Genomic DNA, 27,056 nt, shown 5'->3' with positions numbered 1-27,056 from the left:
GAGAGTTTCAGGGCATAAATACGGGTCACCCTTTTGTTCCTTAGTTTCGGATCAAGCCAGTCGGATCCTTATTTGTAACTTTGTTTTCTGTTACACCATCCGTGACATTGTGCTTACACTACCCGTGGATTGTGTCGGGTTTCCCTTTTCAGTCAGCGGAGTGATGCTCTACGCATTTTCAGTCTTTCTTAGGTGGGACGGTAGCTGACAGGCTGTGGACTCAACACAATCGACATCCATTCTCTGTCAGTTTCCTTTTCGCCTCAAGTGGAGGATGGCGCTAGCACCATATTCTGGGTGTTTACTGCTGTTTGGCCTCTTTCTCAGGGGGAGCCTCCCCTCTGGTCCTGGAAACCATGGTTCGGCTATGGCCTCCCCCCTATGAGGCAGCCTTGCGCTGGCCATATCTATGGCTACTCTTGTTCTGTGTCCCTACTGTGTGACTCTGTCCCAGGGGGAGTATTTCTGGTTCATTGTCCCCCTTCTAGGGGTGGAACCTTCTCACTAGTTGTAGCTGTGATTGTGCCTACATTTCCTCATCACAGGTGGCACTGTGCTCATGTTCTGCCATCACCCATAGATCCTCCAGGCCTTATATGTATGGGTTTGCTCACTTCTCGTGGGAATTAGTACGGCTTTCGGTGCATGGTATAATCTGCCGATTTCTAGGGCGCGGGCTTCAGGCCTCTACAGGTAGTGCATTGCCTCTACCTTCTACTACGGTGACAGCATCAGTGTTGCCTCCATGTAGTTTTAGGTATGCACTTATTCAGTTTGCATATGTGGGATGTCTACATGGCTCCCCTCCCCGGGTAGAGCGGTCGTACTGTCCTTGTTGTCACCCCTAGAGGCTGGTTCCCTTCTGAGCCGCATCAGCCTTTTATACATCTCCTCTTTCACAGGGCGAGTAGTTGCCATCCGTAGGGTGTCGGCTCTAGCGGCTCTTGCCTGTCGGTCGCCCTTCATCATCAGCGGGCATCTGGTTTGGATTCGCATCTTTCTGTTTCAGACGTCCTCTTTCCGACGGACGGATTCATCATTCTGGAGGGACCGAGACGAGGGCTGGCTGTCTCCAAAGTTTCCATTTCCCAATGGATTTGTTTGGCCATGGTGGAAGCGTACCGCATCAGTGACCGGGCTCCACCCTTCCGGGTTACAGCTCATTTTACTCGGGCAATGGTTGGGCAGTACATCATGGGGTTTCGGCCCTTCAGGGGTGCAGGGCGGCTGCCTGGTCGTCTGGGCACACTTTTCCAAGTTTTACAGAGTGCACACTTTGCATCTTCTGACACTTCTCTGGGGCGTAGTTTTGCAGAAAGCGGTCCTCGGATTGGCAGGATGGCTTCTTTAGTTATGACCCACCCCGGGGACTGCTCTGGAACAGGTCAACACTGTGTCCCCTAATGATACGGAGGAGAAAACTAGATTTTTGTACTTGTCGTAAGATCTGTTTCTCTTCCGTTCATTGGGGGACACAGCTCCCACCCTGTATGTACATTACTGGTTCTCCTAGATGGATCCTTCTGGTTCTTCAGGATGACCCCTTCTCTGGTTTTCTTCCTTTTTACTTTTTGCTGTTGCCTTCTCCTGACTGCTCCTACTGCTATTGTACAAACTGATTAGTGTCTGCAGGAGGGATATAGCTGAGCGGAGGAGCTAACACTTTCTTTTGCTTAGTCGCTTCCTAGTGGCAGTAGCTATAACCATGGTCAATGCCTGTGTCCCCTACTGAACGGAAGAGAAACAGATTTTATATAGTATTATAGTAGTTATATTCTTGTAGATAGGAGGCAATATTATAGTAGTTATATTCTTGTACATGGGAGCAGTATTATAGTAGTTATATTCTTGTACATAGGAGCAGTATTATAGTAGTTATATTCTTGTACATAGGAGGCAATATTATAGTAGTTATATTCTTGTACATAGGAGCAGTATTATAGTAGTTATATTCTTGTACATAGGGGGCAGTATTATAGTAGTTATATTCTTGTACATGGGAGGCAGTATTATAGTAGTTATATTCTTGTACATGGGAGGCAGTATTATAGTAGTTATATTCTTGTATATAGGAGGCAGTATTATAGTAGTTATATTCCTGTACATAGGAGCAGTATTATAGTAGTTATATTCTTGTACATAGGAGGCAGTATTATAGTAGTTATATTCTTGTACATAGGAGGCAGTATTATAGTAGTTATATTCTTGTACGTAGGAGCAGTATTATAGTAGTTATATTCTTGTACGTAGGAGCAGTATTATAGTAGTTATATTCTTGTACGTAGGAGGCAGTATTATAGTAGTTATATTCTTGTACATAGGAGCAGTATTATAGTAGTTATATTCTTGTACATAGGGAGCAGTATTATAGTAGTTATATTCTTGTACATAGGAGGCAGTATTATAGTAGTTATATTCTTGTACATAGGAGCAGTATTATAGTAGTTATATTCTTGTACATAGGAGCAGTATTATAGTAGTTATAATCTTGTACATAGGAGCAGTATTATAGTAGTTATATTCTTGTACGTAGGAGCAGTATTATAGTAGTTATATTCTTGTACATAGGAGCAGTATTATAGTAGTTATATTCTTGTACATAGGGAGCAGTATTATAGTAGTTATATTCTTGTACATAGGAGGCAGTATTATAGTAGTTATATTCTTGTACATAGGAGGCAGTATTATAGCAGTTATATTCTTGTACATAGGAGGCAGTATTATAGCAGTTATATTCTTGTACATAGGAGGCAGTTTTATAGTAGTTATATTCTTGTACATAGGAGCAGTATTATAGTAGTTGTATTCTTGTACATAGGAGGCAGTTTTATAGTAGTTATATTCTTGTACATAGGAGCAGTATTATAGTAGTTGTATTCTTGTAGGAGCAGTTGTCTATTCTTGTCTATTGGGGCAGTACTCTAGGAGTTGTCCTAAGAAATCCTGCTTTTTGTGGATACAGCTGTAATAAAGTTTAATATTCTATACTATTTGTAGATGCTCTGCTGCGTTCTTTGAAGAGGAGAGGTCGGCACTAGAGCAGAAGCGACAGAAGATCCGGCTTCTCCAGCAGAGGAAGGTTGCAGACGTTTCACAGTTCAAAGACCTTCCAGATGAAATCCCACTTTCCTTGGTAATAGGAACAAAGGTTACAGGTAGGGATATTCTTTAAAATAGTTTTGTGGGACTAAAATATTGATCATTATCAGACATCAGTGGGGAACTGGCACCCGGCGCCCCGCCGATCAGCTGTTACCTGTACTTATGGTTCCAGGACGTAAACAGTGTATGGAGTCAGATCACCTCAGTGCACCGTGTAGTGGCCGTTCGCTGGTACTGCACCTAGACTCCTATTCCCTTGTATCTGGGGAGTTCCGTCTATATTAATTACTTTCTTGAACCGCACCAGCAGGTAAAATTTAATTGGTGGGTGTGCTGGGTGTCCAGCCCCCACCAATCTGATAATTAGGACTTATCTCATGGAGTGGTCATCAATATGTTAGGCTTTGAAAACCCCTTTAATGGGTACTACCTTTGTCCAGCTTCCTAGAAACAGGAATTGGCTCTGTATGGGCAGCTCATGCATCGCCTTACACACATTGACTCCATACAGATTCCTCTCTTGCTGAGCTGCAGACATAGAAATCATCTGATATGGCTGCTGTATGGGGTGATCAGTCACTGTGCCCATAGAGATCTTTTCCCGAGATGGTTTTTAATGCAATAAAATGCCTATAATATGTCACCTCCTTTTAAGCGGCTGGTAATGTAGTTTTCCAGGAGTAAGTATAGAAGGGAAGACTTTGTAATGCACTAGTCAGTCTCATTCTTCTGTCTCTCCACAGCCCGGTTGCGTGGTATGCATGACGGCTTGTTCACTGGCCAGATAGACGCTGTAGATACCCAGAACTCAACTTACAGGGTTACTTTCGATAGAAATGGTCTCGGCACTCACACTATCCCAGATTACGAAGTCCTGGTAAGTGTAATAGTTTCACCTAATCTCATCTATACACTGATACTGCTCATACAGTGCTTACTCTGCTTTGGAGCCTGTCGCTGATTACGTCTTGTTTTTTTTTTATTTTTTTAATCAGATCATTTTTATTGTACTAAAATACAACAATGTGGCATTGTTACAAATATACGCATATCATGTCCCATATTGTGACATATAAATTAACACCACTGATGATTATGATACAGCAGGCAACCATACAATGACAGTGTAACCGCAACATACCCTTCCCACCCCACCCACCCCTCCCAACTCCCACTTCAGCACTTAATGGACTTCACCTTTTTTAATCAGCTCTATACCTCCAACGCCCCCACAATTTCTCAAATTTTTGCGGACATCCTCTCTTCTTAAACACCATTTTCTCATATGCTAACATCGTGTTTACTTTCCTTCTAAATTCCTCAATAACTGGAGGGCTTGACTGAATCCAGTGTAGGGCAATCAACTTTCTTGCCACATACAATAGTCTACTCGCTACAATTCTGTCGGTCCCCTCTTTCCCAATATCTGCCACATACCCCAAGACACACACTTTTGGTTCCCTAGGTATCCGCAGTGAGAAGATATCTTGAATCATTGCCAACACGTCCGACCAGAAGCCATCCAGTCGTGAACATTGCCACAGCATATGCAGTAGATCCGCCTATTCTGCCTGACATCGTGGACACTTTGCATCTGCTCTGATGCCAATGCGGTGTAAAAAGACTGGTGTTTTATAGACTCTGTGAATAATGAAAAGTTGAGACAACTTCCCACCTTCACTCAATGATATTGTCGGTATGGCTTCCAATATATCCTCCCACTGCTCCTGAGATATTTCCCCTATATCTTTTTCCCACCCCTTCATTCTAGAAAGAGGAAACGCTTCCAGATATTTATTCAGTAACATTTGGTATATCAATGAAATAATCCCTTTTTTATCCCCTTTCTCCACTATTAAACCTAAAGCTGCGTCTTTATGTATCCTGGTATTGTCATTCCTACACATCTCAGTAAATGCGTGCCTTATCTGTAAAAACTGGTAAAAGCAATGCTTGGGTATACCGTACTCCTCCTGTAATTTATCAAATGTTTTTAATCCCTCCTTCTCCATTATATCCCCAAATTTGGTCACACCCCTATCCCGCCAATGTTTGGTAAATCCTCTGAGATGTAAGAATTCAGGTACATTGCGATTATTCCATAAAGGTGTAAGTACTGTAGTACCAACTGCACCCCTCAACTGTTTAACCTTTCCCCAAACCTTCCTCATCAAATTCACCAAATGTGACCGGGTATCTACAAAGGGTATTCCTGCCCCTTCCAATATCCACAACAGCTCCTTACCCCCCAATGCATGCTTCAATATTTGCCCCGTCATGTCACTATTTATCCATCCCCTAAAGTGCTGACTTTGTGCCGCCAAGTAATATAACCATGGATTAGGCACCGCCAGACCCCCTGCCTCTTTTGAGTACTGCAAGGTCTCCAATTTAATTCTAGATTGGCCTTTTTTCCATATCCGGTCCCTAAATATAGAATTGATTTTCCGAAATCGATCAAGTGGTATCCATGTTGGGGCATTGTGTAGTATATACAACAATTGGGGCATCATAACCATCTTGATCAGATTAACCCTACCTATCACTGATAAAAACAGTTTGCACCAAGTCTTGGAGCGAATCCTAAACTTTGTTGATTACGTCTTGTTTGAATGACAAAAATAGCCCTCCATGCAGGGCATAACCCAATAGTCCACATAAGGAGTCAACGTGGTCTGTTGGGCAACATCAGTGTCCATCTTTCAACATACCCAACACCAGAGGTAGCAATAACGCCTGTACAAGCGTCATTGACGCCTGTTCAGGCCATATTAGTCCCTGGAATGAGTCTAAGGTGTACCAATACGCCTTAGGCTCCATTCACACGTCCGCAATGTGTTTTGCGGATACACGGAGCCACGGATCCGCAAAACACGGAAAGCGGCAATGTGCATTCCGTATTTTGCGGACCGCACATTGCCGGCACTAATAGAATATGCCTGTTCTTGTCCGCAATTGCGGACAAGAATAGGACATGTTCTATTTTTTTGCGGAAACGGTAACACGGATGCGGAAGTGCGGATTCGCAAATGTGGATGCGGACAGCACATTCCAGCCCCATTGAAAATGAATGGGTCTGCACCCGTTCCGCAAAATTGCGGAACGGATGCGGATCCATTTTGCGGACGTGTGAATGGACCCTTAGACTTTACCCCCACATTTATCAGCGCAGGGCGCGCTGTGAACGGCACGCGCAACGATGCTGCCTGTGCCTGAAATGACCAATAGCAAAGCTCTATACAGTAAGGAGCTTTGCTATTGGTTGGTTTTGGCGGGCGCCGAGCAGCAGAGGAAGCTGGCGGGAGATGGAAGGAGGAGGGGCCGGCTCCCCGGAGTTTCTACAGTTAGGAGAGCAGGCGCGCTGGACAAGGACCCCGGGAAACATGGCGGCGGAGGAGCTGAAGAGGACTCCTCAGAGGTGACAAACGGCCCCGGACATCAAGATGACAGCAGTGTGTGATCATCACTGCACCATACACATCACACACTGATGTGTGTAGTGTGTGTGATGTATGTAGTGCAGTGAATGCAGGCAGGATAATATAGCCAAGTGATAAAGTACAGGGTTAAATCCACTATATTGGACTGGACTTTATCACTTGGCTATAATTGCCTGATGTTATTTAGACCAGTAATTGTTCCCCCGCATAAATATCCACCTCTTAGGCCACGTTCACACCAGCGCTATTTATTTCTGTTGTTCTGCTCTGTTAGATGAGCAGAGCAACAAAAATAGAAGTGCTGGATCGGGCATGCAAGGCTGGGTTTTTGTGATACATTTAATGTACACAAAAAACATATACATTAACGGACGCCTCAGACAGATGCCATATATAATCTCATTTATTTATTTTAATTTAGTTTTCAGAACTCTGCAGGATGGGAAAGCGTAGTGTACCACGTTTTTCCATCCATCCTGCAAAGTTCAGCAAAAAAAAAAAACATGTAGGCCTAACTGACGGGAAAGAAGCTGAACAGACTCCGCTGACTATGATGAGATCTGTTCAGTTTCCGTTCAGGATCTGTCTTTTTACCAGACAAAAAAGTCCTGCATATATTGCTTTTTTGTGTGGTCTTTCAACAGAATCTGCAACAGCACCTCCAACGCATATGTGAGCAAGTGTAGGCGTATATATTATGTATTTGAATTACCGCAACTTTCGTACTCCTCGGGTATAAATACTCCTCAAAAATGGGCAGAGGAGTATTTTTATTCTTCTGGAAAAAACGTAGTGCGACCTCTGCCCAACACAGCATTTTAGCTTCCTTTATAATCAGAAACCACAACACTGATGAGAACAGAGCCTTAAAGGGGTTTTCCAACCCCCATTACATGTTTAAAGATGGCTCACAGTGGTTTAAAATAACAAAAACTTAGATTGCTACTACGGTACCAACGCTTTCCTGCTCCAATGATGGCATGTCGACATCATCACGTGGTTAACATCTCATCACTGAAGTTAAAGCAAATATGCGGCAGCCAGGTGTTATAGGTCGGCCAGTGGGAAATTCTAAAACCCCCTTTAAACGCAGCTTTTTTCATAATGACACTTTAAAACCTTAAAGGGAACCTGTCACCAGTTTTATGGTGTCCTAACTAAGGGAAACATAAATAAGTGACTGATTCTCTTAGCAAAATGCTGGGTCACTTCCTTTAATTGACCCAGTCAATCTGCCAACATCTTGTATTGAAAAGCTCCAGCTGATAATTAATATTCATGAGCTCCTGACTCTCCCCGCCCACCTGCTGCTGAATGACAGTTTGTTTCCATATGACTCAGCAGCAGGTGGGCAGGGGAGTGGCTATAGCTCTGAATTAAATATACGCTGGACTCAATGACATCACGCTGGACTCAAATCAGCTCATTAGTATGCGGCATCTTTGTGTATATTATGCGGTAACCATCTGTCACACCAGTAAGTGAATACATCTAAGGCACTTTTTAGTAGTTAATGATTGTATGTAATTAGATTATAATCAAATTTCCACATGACAGGTTCCCTTTAAGTTGTTTTTCCTCCTTGGCGTGTGTTTCAAAATCACAGCATGCTTCGGGAGCGGCACTTTTTAAAGGGCCTCTGTCCGCAGATTTGTCCCTAGGACACCGGCTGATCTGTTACATGTGCGCTTGGCAGCTGAAGGCATCTGTTTTGGTCCCATGTCCATATGTGCCCGTATTGTTGAGAAAAATTAAGTGTTAATATATGCAAATACACTTCTAAGAGCAACGGGGGCGTTACCGTTACACCTAGGGGCTCAGCTCTCTCTGCAACTGCTGCGCCCACTGCCCTTTGACAGGGTCAAGCAATGAAAACCGCATCACACCTGGCCCAGTAAGAGGGCGTGGCAGTTGCAGAGAGAGCAGAGCCTCTAGGTGTAATGGTAACGCCCCCGTTGCTCCTAGAGGCTCATTTGTATATATTAAAACATAATTTTTTTCAGCAATGCGGGCACATATGAACATGGAACCAACACAGATGTCTTCAGCCGCCAAGTGCACATGTAACAGGTCAGCCAGTGTCATAGGTACAAAACTGCTGACAGATGCCCTTTCAGACATTTTCCTATAAACGATTCCATACGAAAAAAATGAGGTCTTAAAAAGCTGCAAGAAAAAGATACAGCTAAAAAAAAACGCCACGTCAGACAAAAAGATGGCAAAAAAAATGTAGTGTGACGGCACCCATGACAATGTAATTAATCGAAAGAAGCTAAACAAAAACATTTGTGAGAAACCCTTAAAATTTGTAAGTCTTTGTGAGGAGGCTTTAAAAGTTGTCACTGTAGACAATGTATACGGTATGTATAGAGTTCTGGCAGAGTAGATTTGTCTAAACTGGGTGCCCCTCACTTTGTAGAAGCATTGGGTCCATGTCTTAAAGTAAGTGACGCATAGCAACCCATTAAACCTGTCTTTTAGATACTTTCCCTACTGCTCCAGCTCCCACTGAGGTAGTTGTGTATCGATGGGTCACTTGGCCCCTGTAACCTCTGCTGATGTTGGATTTTGTGCTTTGTCTTGCAGAGTAACGAGCCCCATGAGACTATGCCCATTGCTGCCTTTGGTCAAAAACAGCGGCCTCCCCGAAGCTACATGACCCCTCCACGGTTACATCATCCGTCTCATGCTCAATCGCCCAGCCTGGTGAGAACACTAACATTCTGTGCTGCAAATCCTTCCAAAAAAGTTGAAAAGTTTATTTGACATTAGGAGACTATGCTGCAATACCAGTCACGGCCTATAGTGGTGCGGTCTACTGAAAAACAATAACTTTTTTTTTTTTACCCCAAAATGTCAACCTTATTATTTTTCCATGTTCTGATTGTATTATTTTATTACTGGTTTAAGGAAATGGAAGCCTTGTTGGCACAATCTTGGAAAACAAAATCTTCCAGTTCGGACGGTGACACTATAGGAGGTTTTCCTGTTGAATTCCTTGAACAGGTGGTAAGTGGAAATGACTGCGAAGTATCCTGCCTCAATATCCCCACCATAAGTGACGTGTCCTAGCGTATGATGTCCACAAATAATATAATAATGTCCACAGGCTCTATGTAGTCTCAATGATTTATTTATTGCTCATAATATTGATGATCTCAATATGACGACCACTTGGCGTAGTAGCCGCGCGGCCGTGCTGTGCTCGAGTAATGCACAGACATACAAGTTCCCATGGGCTATAATTAAACTAATTAGGACTGCACTGTTTAGTTTGTCTGCATTGTTAATGGCCGCACGGCACCTGCATTACCCTGCGCCCATTAACAATACAGACCGACTAAACACTGTGATCATATGGCTATGCTATTCGCCCACACGGTACTTGACTGCTGCATGGCTGTGACACAACAACACTAAGTGGTTGTACCCTAAAAGTGGGTTGGCAGTATCACATGGGTGGGGGTATGACTTGTTGCACTCCCACCAAACAGCTGTCCCAATGGGCTGTTGCCACACCACAGAGCCTTACGTTGGGTAGTGGCCATGAATGGTACTGCAGCCCTGCAGTACCATTGACAACCGCTACCCATCACAGTCCTGGAAAACCCCTTTATGAACACCATAGTCGTATGATTGTTGGAGTCTGATTCTGCTGGAACCCCCAACGATCAGGAGAACGGGGGTCTCTGAGATACCCTGTGTGAGTAGAGCGGTGGTGCACTTGGTGATCAGAGGGCTGCCAGAGATAGCCGGGCGCTCTGCTATGAAATCCCATGAAAGTGAATAGAGCAATGGTCACACACGTGCACTACTGCTCCATTCACACAGAGGTCCCCAAGACCTCTATTCTGATCTCTAGGGGTATCAGAGGGCAGATGCCCAGCGATTTATACATTTATTTATTTTTCCTTTCCGTCTTTAAAGCGTCACTGGCCTTTCAACAAACTTTGCATTAATCAGTAGTACAGTGTGTGAACAGGATGCATAACACTGTTTCTGATCACTGTATTACTAGTATCTGGCATCTTTTAGCAGTTTTCTACTGTGCTTGCTGAATATCTGGTTTTCAGTTCTCTCAGACATGGTGGGTGGAGATCAGCCACCAGCCACTGCGCAGACAGAAAGTAGAGGAAACTCTCCTTCCTAACTCAGTCACTTAGAAGCAGCCCCAGGATAATGGAGGACATTACAGAGACGTACTGGCCTGTATGCTTGTGACACTTGTGCTGAGATAACCTTCCTATGTAGCTGTGCAGTCCTGCTGTGTGTGTCGCCGCAGTTCTTCCTCACTCCTCCCCTCTCCTTAGACTTGCATTGACATGTGTAATTGGATCCTCCTATAAAGATGATCCATCCTGGATTGGGAAAAGGGCATTTTTTTTCCAAATTCAAAGCAATTAGAGGGAGGATGGGATTGGTAAACAGCTGATAAAACATATTACAAAGTTTCTTGTGGTCGCTTGGACTATTGATTTATGCAAACCTGTGTAAAAAGTTAGTGACTATTTAAATATATTTAGGTTTTCTATTACAGAATTCATGATTTCATTTTTTTCTTTTTTCTTTTCTTTTTTCTTCAGACCCGATTATCAAAGATCTTGATGGTCAAGAAAGGACAAATTAAAAAGCTAAAAGACATGAATACAGAAGCTGAAAAGCTGGTGAGTATAGTTTTTTGTTTTTTATTTTCTTCTGTAGGTGGCCTTCATATTGAATATTGCACATGCACGCTGAGCTTCCTGTGCATACCTTGGCTACTTTCACACTGGCGTTTTGGTTTCCATTTGTGAGATCCGTTCAGGGCTCTCGCACGCGGTCCAAAACGGATCCGTTTTGCCCTAATACATTCTGAATGGATAAGGATCCGCTCAGAATGCATCAGTTTTCCTCCGTTCCGTCTCCATTCCGCTCTGGAGGCGGACATTGGTGTCCGCCTGACAATGCGGAAACAGACGGATCCGTTTTCACTGACACAATCTGGCACAATAGAAAACGGATCCGTCCCCTATTGAATTTGAATGGTGTTCAAGACGGTTCTGTTTTGGCTATGTTAAAGATAATACAAACTGATCTGTTCTGAACGGATGCAGGCGGTTGTATTATCAGTGCGGATCCGTCTGTGCAGATCCACGACGGATCCACACCAAACGTGAGTGTTAAAGTAGCCTTTGCGGTACTCAAGCCTAATAAACCATGTAAAGATGGTCAGAGCGGACAGTTCGTTGACTGCATGAGCTGGGCACGCCGTCATTTCTGTTGAAATAGGAACAAAAATGTATATTTTTCTCATGCAATTGTTTTGTCCCCCATCCTTCTCCACTTTCTGTAGCTTTGACTGTGATTGGAAACTTTGGGAAATGGGTTGTGTGACTTCATCAAATGGCATTTTTATGTAGAGAAAGTGAATACAAGGCTCTTACTAATGTATTGTGTTTGTCCATATTGCTTCCTTTGCTGGCTGGATTCATTTTTCCATCACATTATACACTGCTCTCATCCAGGGGTTACGACCACCCTGTAATCCAGCAGTGGTGGTCTTGCTTGCACGCTATAGGAAAAAATGCCATGCTACGCGCTTTCCCACAGTCCCAGCTAACTGTGTGCAAGCACAACCAGCAAGGGAGGCAATATGGACAATCCAAATACATTAGGAAGTGCCATGTATTAACCTTGTCTACATATAAATGCCATTTGCTGAAGTGAGAGGACCCCTTTAAATGGATTTGGACTGCCAGAAAGGGCACTACAGACTGTTTTCTGCCGACCACTGGCGTTTTTTTCATAACCACTGGCAGATGGCTACTGAAAAGCTGATCCGTTGTGTTGTATTTTTTTCGGTTGCTGTAGTTGATGAGTCCTTTATGCTGAACCCATAGCTCAGTGGAAGCCCACACCAGGCCGCAAATCCTATCGGAGATCATTGAGCGATTTTGCATCTTCCAAGATGACAACCTTCACAGACCAGCCATGAATGATGAGTTCAGAAAACAGGCGTTTAAAATTACCCAAATGTGGCTGGCTGATCCAGGCCCGTCCCTTTCTGACACCATGTGCTGTGGAGGAAAGAAGCTACAGAAACTGAACAAAGCAGTATTTGTAAATAAAAAGAAGCCCAAATATACCTGAAGCTGTAAAAGTAGCTTGAAAGGTGTCCATAGTATTTTTGCAAAATTAAGTGGTCATTTTGGTTTAGATTATGAATATTCCCGGGAAAATTTCTTCTGTAACCAAGAAAACCTAAAACCTTTAAGATGTTTGAGCATTGCTGCATCTTTCAAGAGGTTGTCCCAGGAAAATCCCACAATCCCACAAAATAGAACTGCTCTATTCAGAGGGGAACCCCTCGTTCTCTGGATCACTGGGGGTAAAATCTTTTTTATATACCTGTCAATCACCTTGGAAAAGAGCCCAAGGGGCTGTGGAGCCACGCCACATGCGCAGTGTGTTCCCTGAGGCTGATGCCAGTACAGGGATGGAATACTGCGCAGGCGCTTACATGAGGAGTACAGGAGTCGTGTGATATTATGCACAGAGTCCTCTGAATGACATCGGGGGAGATCTAGGAGGGGACTTTAGAATGCTGCGCGGTGCTGGGATCTCTCGCAACGGGCGGCCAATGCTCCCATTTATTTTTATGGGGCCGACGGGAATAGCTGAGGGTTCTGCTATTTTCGACTGCCCCGTAGAAATGAATGGAGGACATGCGCGCGGTGCACCTTCCGGGACTTCACCGGCTCCATTTACGACATAGGTGCGCATCCCAATGCCTATCGGACAATGGGTGCATATCCAGCGATACGCCCCCATTGTCGGAGATGGGAATACCCTTTTAGGCCAGGTCTTCATGATGATATTTTTATGCACCAATGTCGCGCGACAATGTTTATAATAGTAGTCAATGGTGTCACACTGCAACATACTGCGACGCAACAGTCGCAGAAAATCCGTTCGAGATGGATTTTTCTGCGACTGTCGCAGTCGCAGCATGTCGCATGTTGCAGTGCGACACCATAGACTGCCATTATAAAAATTGTTGCGCAACATTGGTGCAACAAAATGTTGCGGTGTAGTTGTGCCCTATCTGTCGCGCAACTTATTGTCGTCGTGTAGACCTAGCCTTAAGGCTGTAATAGACAGCCCGATTTAACAAGCGTTCCTTCCCGGCAATCGTCTGCTCGCTAGCAGAGTAGAATGCTGCTTTTACATGCAGTGATCTCCTCCTCTGTATAGGGAGGAGCGATCGTTATACCATTGTTCTTCCCTATACTGAATCATTGTTTTCCGGCAGCAGATTGTGATTACACACCCCGATCTGCCGCCTGCAAACGATAATTATTTAACCTGTCAAAAGATTTGGATTGCCCGTTGGCGATCATCTGCCCAAAAATTGTCCGGTGTAATACAGGCTTTATATGTATGACGGTTGTCCTTAAGGGGTTAAAGTGTGGTGAGGACTGGAAGTTTACAGTTTTAGTAACTGATATGACCTAAATGTACATGTGAGAGAATGTGATCTCCCCTCCCTTCTATAATGCATTATTTTATTTAAATTTTTTTAGAAATCCTACTCTGCACCAATCAGCATAGAGTTCCAGAGGAGATACGCTACCATCGTCCTAGAACTGGAGCAGCTCAACAAGGACCTTAACAAAGTCCTCCATAAAGTCCAGCAGTTTTGCTGTGAGGTAATGAGCCCTCCTGTAGCTTTTCATTGCTGAAGTTTTTTAGGACTTGGTTCCATTTACAAAGCTATCCAGTCCGAGCTGCCAAACTATTAACACCCAGTTACATAATTATTCATTTATAATATGAATAACTGAGGAGCAGAACAACGTAGTCATAAGAATAGATGCACCAGAATTGTTGTTACACAGGGAATGCAAGCAGTCACTAAAACAGACCTGTCGGGTAGGATGATAAAGGAAAGTTTTCCTTGAGAAGGAAGCGGTGGCAGCATTATCCAGAGCAGGCACCCTCAAACTGCGGACCTCCAGCTGTTGCAAAACTACAACTCCCAGCATGCTCGAGCAGCCTACAGGTATCGGCCTACAGCAGGGCATTGTGGGAGTTGTAGTCTTACAACAGCTGGAGGGCCGCAGTTTGAGGATGCCTGATCCAGAGCATTACTGCTGCTCCGACTAGGAAACTAGCGGCCTTTTGTAATCCAAAAACACGTCATGTTTTATATATGTTTTTAGTTTTTTTGCTTTTGTATTTTTGTAGCTTGCTCAAGATCAGGGACTTCAGCCAGCGAACCAGCCAACCGACATGAGACGGCGCTGCGAGGAAGAGGCTCAGGAGATGGTCCGTCAAGCAAACACGTCCAGCGGGCAGCCATGTGTGCAGAACGAGAGCTTGACAGACCTCATCTCCAGGCTCACAGCCATCCTTCTGCAGATAAAAGTACGACCCCCGCACTGTAGCCTCAGATCCGACTGCTGCCCTTGCGTTGTTAGAGCGTCTTGTAACCCAGGGTCTTTTCCTTTCTCCTGCAGTGCCTCGCGGAGGGAGGAGACCTGAATTCGTTTGAGTTTAAGTCGTTAACAGAGTCGATTAATGACATAAAGAATTCAATAAACCCTTCGAACATCAGGTAAGTGGTCGGATAACATGGAAAGCTACATGTTTTGGTTTTTTTTGTATTTTTTTTTTTTTATACCTATTTTGATGTTGCTTATTCTTCGGTTTTGGCACAAAAATAAAGCAAACGAAGGGGAATAATATTCATAGCTTTTGAATATACTATATAGGCCTGTTCACGCGGTGGACATAACCCCAAAATTCGGACACAGGCCCGTGTGTCTTCTGCTTCCCTTTGTCCCTTCCTGGCGTGGTGTGCGGCTAGTCACTGTGGGTGTCCTCTCGCAGTTTAGCTCCATTCAGTGGCAGTAACCTGCGAGCAGGTCCGCAGCATCCAAAGAGAACAACCACGATAGAAACCACTGCGGAATTTGACAGCACTGTGTGAACAAGGCCCTAAATGTGTCATTGGTAGGAGTCCAGTGGGTGGGACGACCACTGACCCTGAGGAGGTTGGTGCCCTATTGCCCATTTCCGAACCAGTTGGTCACACCTGTACACTTACTATCCTTTTACGATGCAGTTTTTTGCGCCAAAGCCAGACATGCATCCAGCAGGAAGTAGTAGTAGAAGGTCCTTCCTTTATAGTTCTCATTCCTTATGAATCCACTTTTGGCTTTGGCTCCTAAAACTGCACACGAAACTGCCTGTGTGATTCCAGCCTTATAGTGAGTGAAACAATGGAGTACATTTGCCCAGTGCATGTTATTTTAAATCCCATCATTACAGAGCTGTGATTGCTTCTCGCCCAAGGACCAGTCGCCGTGGTCCAGCATCAGCCATCTTGGTGGCAGCTGGTCAGTAAGTGCTGACCGGCCAGTCACTTTTCCGGCTGAAGTCTGTTGTCTCGTGACCACCCGCTCTGAACTTCTGAGTGTATATAATATAGTTTCATGAAGCTGTACATGCATACAACGATCTGTATTTAGCTATACTTGTACACACCTAAACTTTTTGAAAACCAAGTTTATTATACTAAATTGTACAAAGCTTTTCGTTTTTTTTTTTCTTTTTTGTGTAGTATAGTTTTTGTCTGTACAAAAGGTACACGTACATATAATGAAAATGTCCCACAGGTCATTTTCTGCTGAAGAGGCATATGCATTTCTTGCCTCCGACGTGGAGCCTGCAAGCGACAATGAGACCTCAATTATCCTGTCGTCCTCCTCATCCAGCGAGGAGGAGGAACCCCCAAGAAGGAGCCCCAGGACAAACACAGAGGCAGCCACCGAGACTAGTGACCCCATATGGACACCCCTGCCCAAGAATTACAAGCCTCAGATTCCTCCATTTACGGGCAACTCGGGGATCAGATTTGACACCACAGGGTTCAGAAAGATAGACTTTTTCAAGATCTATTTCACCGATGAGTTGATTAAGTCAATGGTGGCCCAGACCAACCTGTATGCCCAGCAATTCATTGCCCAGCACCCCACATCAGTTTATGCCCAGCCCCGCAGATGGACCCCTGTAGACGCAGCGGAGATGGTGAAATTCTGGGGCCTTTTCTTGAATATGGGGCTATTAAAGAAGCCATCTGTCAGGGCCTATTGGAGCGTGGACATCTTATACCACACCCTCATGTTCTGCATGGCCATGTCTAGGACCCGCTTTGAGGCCATACTCAATTTCCTCCATTACAATAATAATGACCGGTGCCCACGCCGAGATGACCCCAGTTTTGACCGTTTATTTAAAATCAGACCCCTCATAGACCATTTCAGTGCCAAGTTTGCCCAGACGTACGCCCCTGTGAAGTGTATATCGGTCAGCGAGTCCCTGATACACTTTAAGAGGCGGCTTCATTCTGGCAGGGCACAGTACGGCGTGAAGATGTATAAGCTGTGCGAGAGTGCATCAGGATATATCCACAGGTTTAACATTTACGTGGGGAAGGACTCCAGAATTGAACCCCCAAAATGTCCCCCCTCCCTGGGAATTAGAGGAAAAATAGTCTGGGACCTGATGAACCCGCTGTTGGACCAGGGTTACCACCTCTACCTGGATAATTATTACACGAGCGTTCCACTGGTTAAGTGCCTTGCATCCAGAGATACTGTAGCGTGCGGCACAGTCAGGAAAAAACTGAGAGGCCTTCCTAAGGCGCTGCTCAGGCAAACGCTCGAAAAGGGCGAGAGCAGGGCAGTATTGAGCGAAAACGTATTGTGTGTCCAGTATAAGCACAAGAGGAATGTACTGGTATTGACGACAATGCACAGCCACGATGGCGCCCCCACCCCAGTACAAGGTGCCAGCCCAGGAGCGTCTATGCCAGTATGTATCCAGGAATACAATAGGTACATGCGAGGGGTCGATCTGTCGGAACAAGCGCTGAAGCCGTACAGCGCCATGTGGCAGTCTAGGGTCTGGTACAAGAAGCTGGCGGTGCACATGGTACAGATGGCGTTGTATAACGCTTATGTGCTGTCCCGATATGCAGGCCATGGGGGAACCTTCCTGGAATTCCAAGAGGTGGTCATAAAGACCCTAATATTTGGGCATTGGGAACAGTGTGGCCCCAGCACACCTTCCGGCAGCGAGGCCGCCCGTATCGTCCCAGGGCAGCATTTTCCAGGAGAAGTTCCCCGAACGAGTAAGAAGGGAAGGAGCCAGAAGAGGTGCAGAGTGTGCTCCAAGAAGGGGGTGAGAAAGGAAACCATTTATCAGTGCGACACCTGCTCCATCCGACCAGGACTGTGCATGAAGGACTGTTTTAGACTCTATCACACCTCCCCAATATTTGGGGTCCAGGAGGGGCAGGGCCCGAGCACGTCTTCTGGAAGTGAGGAAACCCGTATTGTACCCGGGCAGCATTTTCCAGGGGAAGTTCCTCAAACTGGGAAGAGGGGAAGGTCCCAAAAAAGGTGCAGAGTGTGCTCCAAGAGGGGCATCCGAAAGGACACCATTTATCAGTGCGACACCTGCCCCGTAAAACCAGGACTCTGTATGAAGGATTGTTTTAGAATTTATCACACGTATCTTCAATAGTTTTTTTTTACCTAAATCCTGTTTTTGTACCCAGCACAGCCAACATACCCCCCACCCCCGACTTAGAAACTGAAAATAATAAAAAAAAAATCTCGTTACCGTTGCATAGATGTTTTTTTAATATTATGCCACATCAGAGGCTGTAGGAATATAAAAGAAATGTGCCATGTGGAAGTGTGTGGGTACAGCTGGACCCTGGTTTTGGGGGTGCCTGATCTATCCCATGGTGGTGGTTTTGAAATAAGGGGGCGTTAGGACACCATGCTCACCAGAAGACACCGAGTAACCCGGCTGAGCCGTGATGCCGGAGGAGCTTCTGATGGACGATGATGCATGGTCCCAGGAAGAAGGAACTGTCCAGCTAATACCTAGAGCAAGGATGCTCAAACTGCGGCCCTACAGCTGTTGCAAAACAACAACTCCCAGCATGCCCTAATAGCTGTAGGCTGTCCAGGCATGCTGGGAGTTGGTTTTCCAGCTGGAGGGCCGCAGGTTGGGCATCCCTGGAGGCTTACTCCCCTCACACCTAACCCAGGGTATTGCCCCCAACAGAAGACTCTGACGTGCGCTACTGTGTATAGGCATACATACATCACCCACTGACTCCCACTGTAACAGTAATATGTATACTGGTGCCTCTGGATGAAGTAGTGCAGTCTTCTACTGCGCTATTCTATATGTGTACTGGTGCCTCTGGATGAAGTAGTGCAGTCTTCTACTGCGCTATTCTCTATGTATACTGGTGCCTCTGGATGAAGTAGTGCAGTCTTCTACTGCGCTATTCTATATGTATACTGGTGCCTCTGGATGAAGTAGTGCAGTCTTCTACTGCGCTATTCTCTATGTATACTGGTGCCTCTGGATGAAGTAGTGCAGTCTTCTACTGCGCTATTCTATATGTATACTGGTGCCTCTGGATGAAGTAGTGCAGTCTTCTACTGCGCTATTCTATATGTATACTGGTGCCTCTGGATGAAGTAGTGCAGTCTTCTACTGCGCTATTCTCTATGTATACTGGTGCCTCTGGATGAAGTAGTGCAGTCTTCTACTGCGCTATTCTATATGTATACTGGTGCCTCTGGATGAAGTAGTGCAGTCTTCTACTGCGCTATTCTGTACAGCAAAGATAAAAGCTATACCAACCTATCGGAGGCAGGAAGACCCCTCGTTTGGCCTCAGGCACCATTCCCCGTTTTTAGCTATATGTCCACCCCTCTGCCTGACACCCTTTGTCCAGATCCATAGGGGTGGAAATATCTGCTTTAGGGACCCATTATTTTTTATTCCTATATCTGCGTCCTTATGGTGACATACACACAAGCCATTTTGCCCGGCCTGGTCTGCATCTGTATCTCTTGGCTGCGCACTGGTATAATAAGCACCGCGCCAAGAAGTCCTCGCCCTCTGCCTAATAACGGTGGACAGCTGACATTAGTCACGGGCGTCTCCTTGGAGTCATGCCCAGAGCCCGCACATCCATTACAAGCTCCCGCCAGCACACAACCGCTGTCTGAACAGTTTTTCTAGCAAACAATAGTCTATGAATTTCCCACAGCAGTTGCGCAGAAATCTGCAGCTGCCGATCCAAACCAAATGTGGAAATTGGTGCAGATTTACTTGTGGATTTCACCCTTGGAAACCCACCGGGTACCATAAATAAGAAATGATACTTCAGCTCACGTCTGGTCTCCTGGCGCCCTCTGTGCATCCAGCCTCCTGGGATGATATCTTGACTCATGTGACCACTGTGGTTGGCGGCAGTGGTCACGCGTGACAAGAAGTCATCGCAGAAACTAGCAGGCGACCCACAAAAGCGCAGTTCTGTTACCGTGTGGAAGTATTTCCACTGCCTGTGGATCACATTTGTTAGTCTCATTGACTTTGCTTTTACTGTAATGCACTGCAGTTTTTCCACCGTGTGTGAACATACTTTTATATTCCAGGAGCGCAGTAGGTGGATGTCTTAAAGGGCTTGTGCCATTAAAAACATTCTACATTTTTCAAACCGGCTCCTGGATCTGAATACTGAATACTTCTGTAATTCCGTGTGTTTAAAAATGTAGCATAGCCGCTGAGCTATTCAATAAAATGTATCTGGATAGCGCCACCTGCTGTTTATTCTTTTCCTTATTTCTCTGTCCAGCTCACTGAGGTGATCGCACACGCTCAGTTTAAGGGTGCATTCACACGTCTACGAAATGGGTCCACAAAATTGCGGAACGGTTACCGACCCATTCATTTGCAATGGGGCCGCAAAAGATGCAGACCTGCTGTCCACGCATCCGCAATTCTGGTCCGCGGCCCCGCAAAACAATAGAACATGTCCTATTCTTGTCCTCAGCCATGGACAAGAAAAGGCATTTCTATTATAGTGCAAAATGCGAAACGCACATGGCCGGTGTCCGTGTTTTTTGCAGATATGTGAATGGACCCTAAATCTTCAGCTGTCACCAGACATATCTTCTGTTAGAAGCTGTGGCACTTGCAAGGAAAGAGCTACAGCAGAAAGGACACACCCCCTGAGCTCTGCTAGGGAGAGAGCTACAGCAGAATGGACACGCCCCCTGAGCTATGCTAGGGAGAGAGCTACAGCAGAATGGACACACCCCCTGAGCTGTGCTAGGGAGAGAGCTACAGCAGAAAGGACACTCCCCCTGAGCTGTGCTAGGGAGAGAGCTACAGCAGAAAGGACACGCCCCCTGAGCTGTGCTAGGGGGAGAGCTACAGCAGAAAGGACACACACCCTGAGCTGTGCTAGGGGGAGAGCTACAGCAGAAAGGACACACCCCCTGAGCTGTGCTAGGGGGAGAGCTACAGCAGAAAGGACACACACCCTGAGCTGTGCTAGGGGGAGAGCTACAGCAGAAAGGACACACACCCTGAGCTGTGCTAGGGGGAGAGCTACAGCAGAATGGACACGCCCCCTGAGCTGTGCTAGGGAGAGAGCTGCCGGAGAAAGGACACGTCCCCCGAGCGGCCATCTTGAAATAAATCTAGCAGAATAACTACAATACCAAATGCAGTGCTAAACAACTGACAGTGTTTAGGGCCTCTTTTCAGACTTGTATGACAAGTGGGTGAGACCTATTATACAGGAGGTGTAGCTTGAGATGCCAACATTTTGGCGCCGTATTCTGGCGTAACGTTAGACGAGACCGTCTCAGGCCGGGAGAGATTTATCGTCCAGCATCAGCCGCTGTGACAGTTCCGGAGCATTTTTAGACTTCACTGTCTTTAGTTTACACCGGGGGTCAGCAACCTCCGGCACTCCAGCTGTAACTACAATTCCCAGCATGCTCCATTCACTTTTATGGGAGTTTCAAGAGTGGCTGAGTAAAGGTGCATGCTGGGAATTGTAGTTTCAAACTATAGGCTGCTGACCACTGCTTTACACGGTGTAATTATATATTTTTTTCCACCGATTTTTGTGGGGAAAACCCGTAGCGTAATAGAGTGCAAGCAAAGTCTACACGAATCTCTTGTGCACTTAGTTTTTTTTCTTCTACGCGGAAATTGATCTTCTGCAGGGATTTTGAAATCTGCATCATGCAAAGGGTGAGATCGGGGGAAAGTCCCAACAAAATCCGCTTGTAACACATGCGGATTTGGTGAGAAAAGGCGCAGACATCTGCTTGAAAATCTGTTTACCCGCACCGGTGTGGAGGTGGCAGGAGAACGCATCTCCTGTCTATTGTAAATGAAGACACAAGGAACAATTGCCCTTCTGTTGGCTTCGAATGAAATGTGGGGCAACATGAAACCGGTATTCCACACACATTGTGGCCCTCGTGTCCTAGTCACGTCACCGTAGCCAGGCTTATTGCAGTCTTTCCCATCTTGGTTTTTAAAAAGTCGCTCATCAGTTCTTTACTCTGTTCCACAAAATGGTTTTAAAAAATCTGAACTTCAATATGAACTGGCATTTATAAAGAGTATGTCCACCATAGCTTTATACGCAAGTAATCTACAGCAAATGTTGAGTCGTCTTGTAAATGGATCACTTATACTATACTATTACATTACTTATCCTGAGTTACATCCTGTATTATACTCCAGAGCTGCACTCACTATTCTGCTGGTGCAGTCACTGTGTACATACATTACTTATCCTGTACTGATCCTGAGTTACATCCTGTATTATACTCCAGAGCTGCACTCACTATTCTGCTGGTGGAGTCACTGTGTACATACATTACTTATCCTGTACTGATCCTGAGTTACATCCTGTATTATACTCCAGAGCTGCACTCACTATTCTGCTGGTGCAGTCACTGTGTACATACATTACTTATCCTGTACTGATCCTGAGTTACATCCTGTATTATACTCCAGAGCTGCACTCACTATTCTGCTGGTGGAGTCACTGTGTACATACATTACTTATCCTGTACTGATCCTGAGTTACATCCTGTATTATACTCCAGAGCTGCACTCACTATTCTGCTGGTGGAGTCACTGTGTACATACATTACTTATCCCGTACTGCTCCTGAGTTACATCCTGCATTATACTCCAGAGCTGCACTCACTATTCTGCTGGTGCAGTTACTGTGTACATACATTACTTATCCTGTACTGATCCTGAGTTACATCCTGTATTATACTCCAGAGCTGCACTCACTATTCTGCTGGTGCAGTCACTGTGTACATACATTACTTATCCTGTACTGATCCTGGGCTACATCCTGTATTATACTCCAGAGCAGCACTCACTATTCTGCTGGTGCAGTCACTGTGTACATACATTACTTATCCTGTACTGATCCTGTGTTATACTCCAGAGCAGCACTCACTATTCTGCTGGTGCAGTCACTGTGTACATACATTACTTATCCTGTACTGATCCTGAGTTACATCCTGTATTATACTCCAGAGCTGCACTCACTATTAACCGATCTGGAGGCTTAAACCAGTGTGTGTCTCCTTTTGCAGGTGTTTTCAGGACAATGTGGAGATCCACGTGGCGCACATTCAGAGTGGTCTGAGTCAGATGGGAAACCTCCACGCCTTCTCTGCCAATAACACAAACAGGGACTGATGATCGGCCGCGGTTTCCTCGTAGACGGACTTGTCTATAACAGATGACAAACTTGTTTCTATAAAAAAAAAAAATAACAAAAAAGGACGAGAACCAGCATTACGGACCTCACCTATTTTAATTACTTTGTCCTATGGATACAGAACTGCACCAAGTGTCTATCAGCATCGCCGAGCCACTACCAAAATCCCGCCAATTTTCCGAACGGAGCGGAGATAGAGCATTCAGCGCCCCCTGCAGACGGCCCACCGCCCCCGCGGTCATCGGGCTGACTTGTCTTATCCCGCTTTAGCTTCTCATATCTAGATGACATTGTAGCTGTAAGAGCCATTACCAGGGTCTTCTACCTGAAGGATACACACGAGAAACCTAGGAACCTGCCACATGGGGGGGGGGGGGGGTGCGCCCCTTAAAGTACTGCGCTGTCACCATAGTAACTTTTAATACCCCGTTTTGTTAGTTTAAAGGGGTTTTCCACAGTTGATCTGCTTAAAGGGGTTCTCCAGGGTTTTATTTAAAAGGAAAAAAAAAAAACACGGCTGCCTCTCTAGGAAGCAGGGCCACGCTTGCTCACAGGTCGTGCGTGGTTGGCAGCTCAGCTGTACTGAAAAGCAGCCATGTTTTTCTGCTCCTTGCCCCTTTAATCATCTTCCAGTGGGGTCATTTTTTTAAACTTTCTCATATGCTTTGTGTTTTATTTCTTTCCATTAAGATCTGAGCTGCCTGCTCCCACCACTAGGGGGAGCTGTATAATCACATACAGTGGTCTCCCCCTAGTGGAGGCTGCAGATAAAAAGCACTCCGACCCCCATACAGATCTGCAAAGAATTTTGGACCGAAAAGCAAAATGATGATCCACCTTTGGGGGGGGGGGGGGTGTAAACTTCTATCAGAGTGCTTCGGGGTAGAGGCGCTAAGCCAGAAATGTTAAAAGTAGTTGCTTAACTGGCAGTCGCCCTGATAAAATGTCATGACCATTGATCCCCTCTGCAGCCGGAGATGCTCAAATTCCTTGTGGTCTCCCCTCCATCCTCAGCGTTCAGGCTGCGGTATGATGGCTACTTGGGGGAGCCTTCAAGGAAACCGATTGCCCCCTACAGTAGCTTCACATCACTCCAAGAGGGTCTGAGTCCTTCTGAGATCATGGTTGACGTGATCTGCACCGCGCCACTCAAGCTTGACTCCTGTCCGGTTGCTAGGGATTTGCTGTCTGACAACTGGTATTGTCAATAAGGTTGTCGGGGTGTAAAGGCCTAGAAACCAGTCTTTCGGGTTACTTGGGTATTTGGACCGTGGCAGTATTGGCTGACGTGAGGGCAAAGAAGGGTCAAGAAAACTTCAGTGCTTCCCGTGACTCCTGGAAACGGGCCACGAGTGAGGATCGCCCACCACCACCTATGATGGCCATATGTCCTTTAAGAAATGGCTGGATATAATCTACAGCGTTCTTCCATAGACAAGTCTCGTAGGCATATAGGTATGACCCCCCCCCCCGACCGTGATGCAGGACTGGGGCAGCGGTCCTACCATGTTCCTGGGTTTAGCCGTTACCTTGATCCATGGCACATAGCTGTTACTGAAGAAATACTGCAGAGCGCACCCCCCTGGATGGTATGCTCTGCAGGCCTGGGTGTCGGGGTGCCTCCTAGAGGTGATCGGTGATATAACATTTCAAATTTGTTTTAAGAGCTAGATGTAGGTAAAGTTCCCCAATATTTTAGAGCCCCCAAATGATGAAGTATTTTATGGTATTGTACAGAGCAGAGACGCCCGGGGCCCCACCCTGAGGTGCTTGTATAGTTTAAAAAGAAAAAAAAAAAAATATTCTACAAGTTCAGGTGTACTTTGTATCTTCATTTCACGTGCTGCACGAGGGCTGATATGTAACACGTATGTGTGGACTTGTTATGAAAGGTTTTTATTTTAATAAAGCAGTGGATGGTAGAGAGACATCTTACCGAGCGTGCGGGATTGTATAGCGTCACCTCCTCGCCCCATGATACAGGTTACCTATAGAATATGGTGTGTGTGTATACCTATAGAAACGACCTATCAGGGCCACACGGAAATTATACAAAACCTACAAACTCAATGTGCGCACCCGGGTCATGGAGACGCGCACGGCCATGTAGTTGACCAAGAATCTTTATTAAACGCAGTTAATGCAATTAATAAGAGAACATACAACGGAGTCTACATGATTCAGCGGAATAAAAATGTACACAAAGGGCGACAATGGGTATTAGTTAAGTATAAAAAAGGAGCAAGAAAAGCATTCCGAGTACTTCTCAACAGTATCTACTGATGGTAAGTAAGTAAAATACAACAAAAACCTCCCAAACAGGCAGCACATAGGAAGGCGTCCCATCAATTAAAGTGCATAATAGTGCCAAGGAGATCAAGAGTGTCAGAAGGCTCCTCTGAAATTCATAGAAACAATATTACAGCCCAATCCCAGTGCCCCCCACTTAGCCAACGCGTTTCACCAGATGGCGTTCCCTGTCTCTTGGTCTCCTTGGCACTATTATGCACTTTAATTGATGGGACGTCTTCACATGTAGAAACATAGAATGTGTCGGCAGATAAGAACCATTTGGCCCATCTAGTCTGCCCAATATACTGAATACTATGGATAGCCCTTGGCCCTATCTTATATGAAGGATGGCCTTATGCCTATCCCATGCATGCTTAAACTCCTCCACTGTATTTGCAGCTACCACTTCTGCAGGAAGGCTATTCCATGCATCCACTACTCTCTCAGTAAAGTAATACTTCCTGATATTACTCTTAACCCTTTGCCCCTCTAATTTAAAACTATGTCCTCTTGTAGCAGTTTTTCTTCTTTTAAATATTCTCTCCTCTTTTACCTTGTTGATTACCTTTATGTATTTAGCAGTTTCTATCATATCCCCTCTGTCTCGTCTTTCTTCCAAGCTATACATGTTAAGGTCCTTTAATCTTTCCTGGTAAGATTTATTCTGCAATCCATGGACCAGTTTAGTAGCTCTTCTCTGAACTCTCTCCAAAGTATCAATATCCTTCTGGAGATATGGTCTCCAGTACTGAGCACAATACTCCAAATGAGGTCTCACTAGTGCTCTGTAGAGCAGCATGAGCGCCCCCTCTGTCTACTGGTAATGTCTCTCCCTATACACCCCAGCATTCTGCTAGCATTTCCTGCTGCTCTATGACATGGTCTGCCTACCTTTAAGTCTTCTAAAATAATGACCCCTAAATCCCTTTCCTCAGATACTGAGGTTAGGACTGTATCACTGATTGTATATTCTGCTCTTGGGTTTTTACCCCCCCGGTGCATTATCTTGCACTTATCAACATTAAACTTTAGTTGCCAGATTTTTGACTATTCCTCTAGTTTTCCTAAATCCTTTTCCATTTGGTGTATCCCCCCAGGAACATCAGCCCTGTGCCTGTTTGGGAGGTTTTTGTTGTATTTTACTTACTTACCATCGGTAGATACTGTTGAGAATTGACAGCAGTGAGCTGGACATGGTTTACAACAAAACTGTTGAGAATTACTCTGAGGTTTGATTAAAATTATGCTTTTTTGCTCCTTTTATATACATAACTAATCATCAGCCCCCTCCCATGGTCGCCCTTTGTGTACATTTTTATCCCACTGAATCATGTAGACTCCGTTGTATGTTCTCTTATTAATTTGTACTGAGTAAAAAGAAAGCCCCGCGGCACTCGCCACTAATCGCAAATTGCAGTTTATTCCATTGTTGCACAAAAGTGGTGGACGCGGAGGATACGCAGGTGCATGAATCGGCTCCTGTGATGTAGAGGGGAGGGGGCTATAAATACCTCCACCCCATATACGTCACTGGTATACATTTATGTGAAATACAAAAACATATATACCGGTACTTAAAACTAAATAAAATG

General features: G+C 45.3%; 1 protein-coding gene across 2 annotated transcripts in view; it reads left to right on the top strand.

Annotated features, from left to right (window-relative positions):
* The window catches only part of LIN9 (lin-9 DREAM MuvB core complex component), a 50,143-nt gene extending 25,036 nt beyond the window's left edge, over positions 1–25,107 (top strand). For both annotated transcript variants that reach the window (XM_044290861.1, XM_044290860.1), the window contains 9 exons: positions 2,998–3,155; positions 3,846–3,979; positions 9,129–9,248; positions 9,453–9,551; positions 11,126–11,206; positions 14,105–14,230; positions 14,769–14,948; positions 15,041–15,138; positions 23,045–25,107. In XM_044290861.1, coding sequence (XP_044146796.1) covers positions 2,998–3,155; positions 3,846–3,979; positions 9,129–9,248; positions 9,453–9,551; positions 11,126–11,206; positions 14,105–14,230; positions 14,769–14,948; positions 15,041–15,138; positions 23,045–23,150 — 1,102 coding nt within the window. In that variant the 3' untranslated portion in view covers positions 23,151–25,107. The remainder of the gene's footprint in view (positions 1–2,997; positions 3,156–3,845; positions 3,980–9,128; positions 9,249–9,452; positions 9,552–11,125; positions 11,207–14,104; positions 14,231–14,768; positions 14,949–15,040; positions 15,139–23,044) is intronic.
* The last annotated feature ends 1,949 nt before the right edge of the window (positions 25,108–27,056 follow it).

This window comes from Bufo gargarizans, chromosome 4, assembly GCF_014858855.1.
Source record: "Bufo gargarizans isolate SCDJY-AF-19 chromosome 4, ASM1485885v1, whole genome shotgun sequence".
Taxonomy (NCBI): Eukaryota; Metazoa; Chordata; class Amphibia; order Anura; family Bufonidae; genus Bufo; species Bufo gargarizans.
Note: the sequence above shows the minus strand (reverse complement) of the source record. Positions and strands in the feature narration are given on the sequence as shown.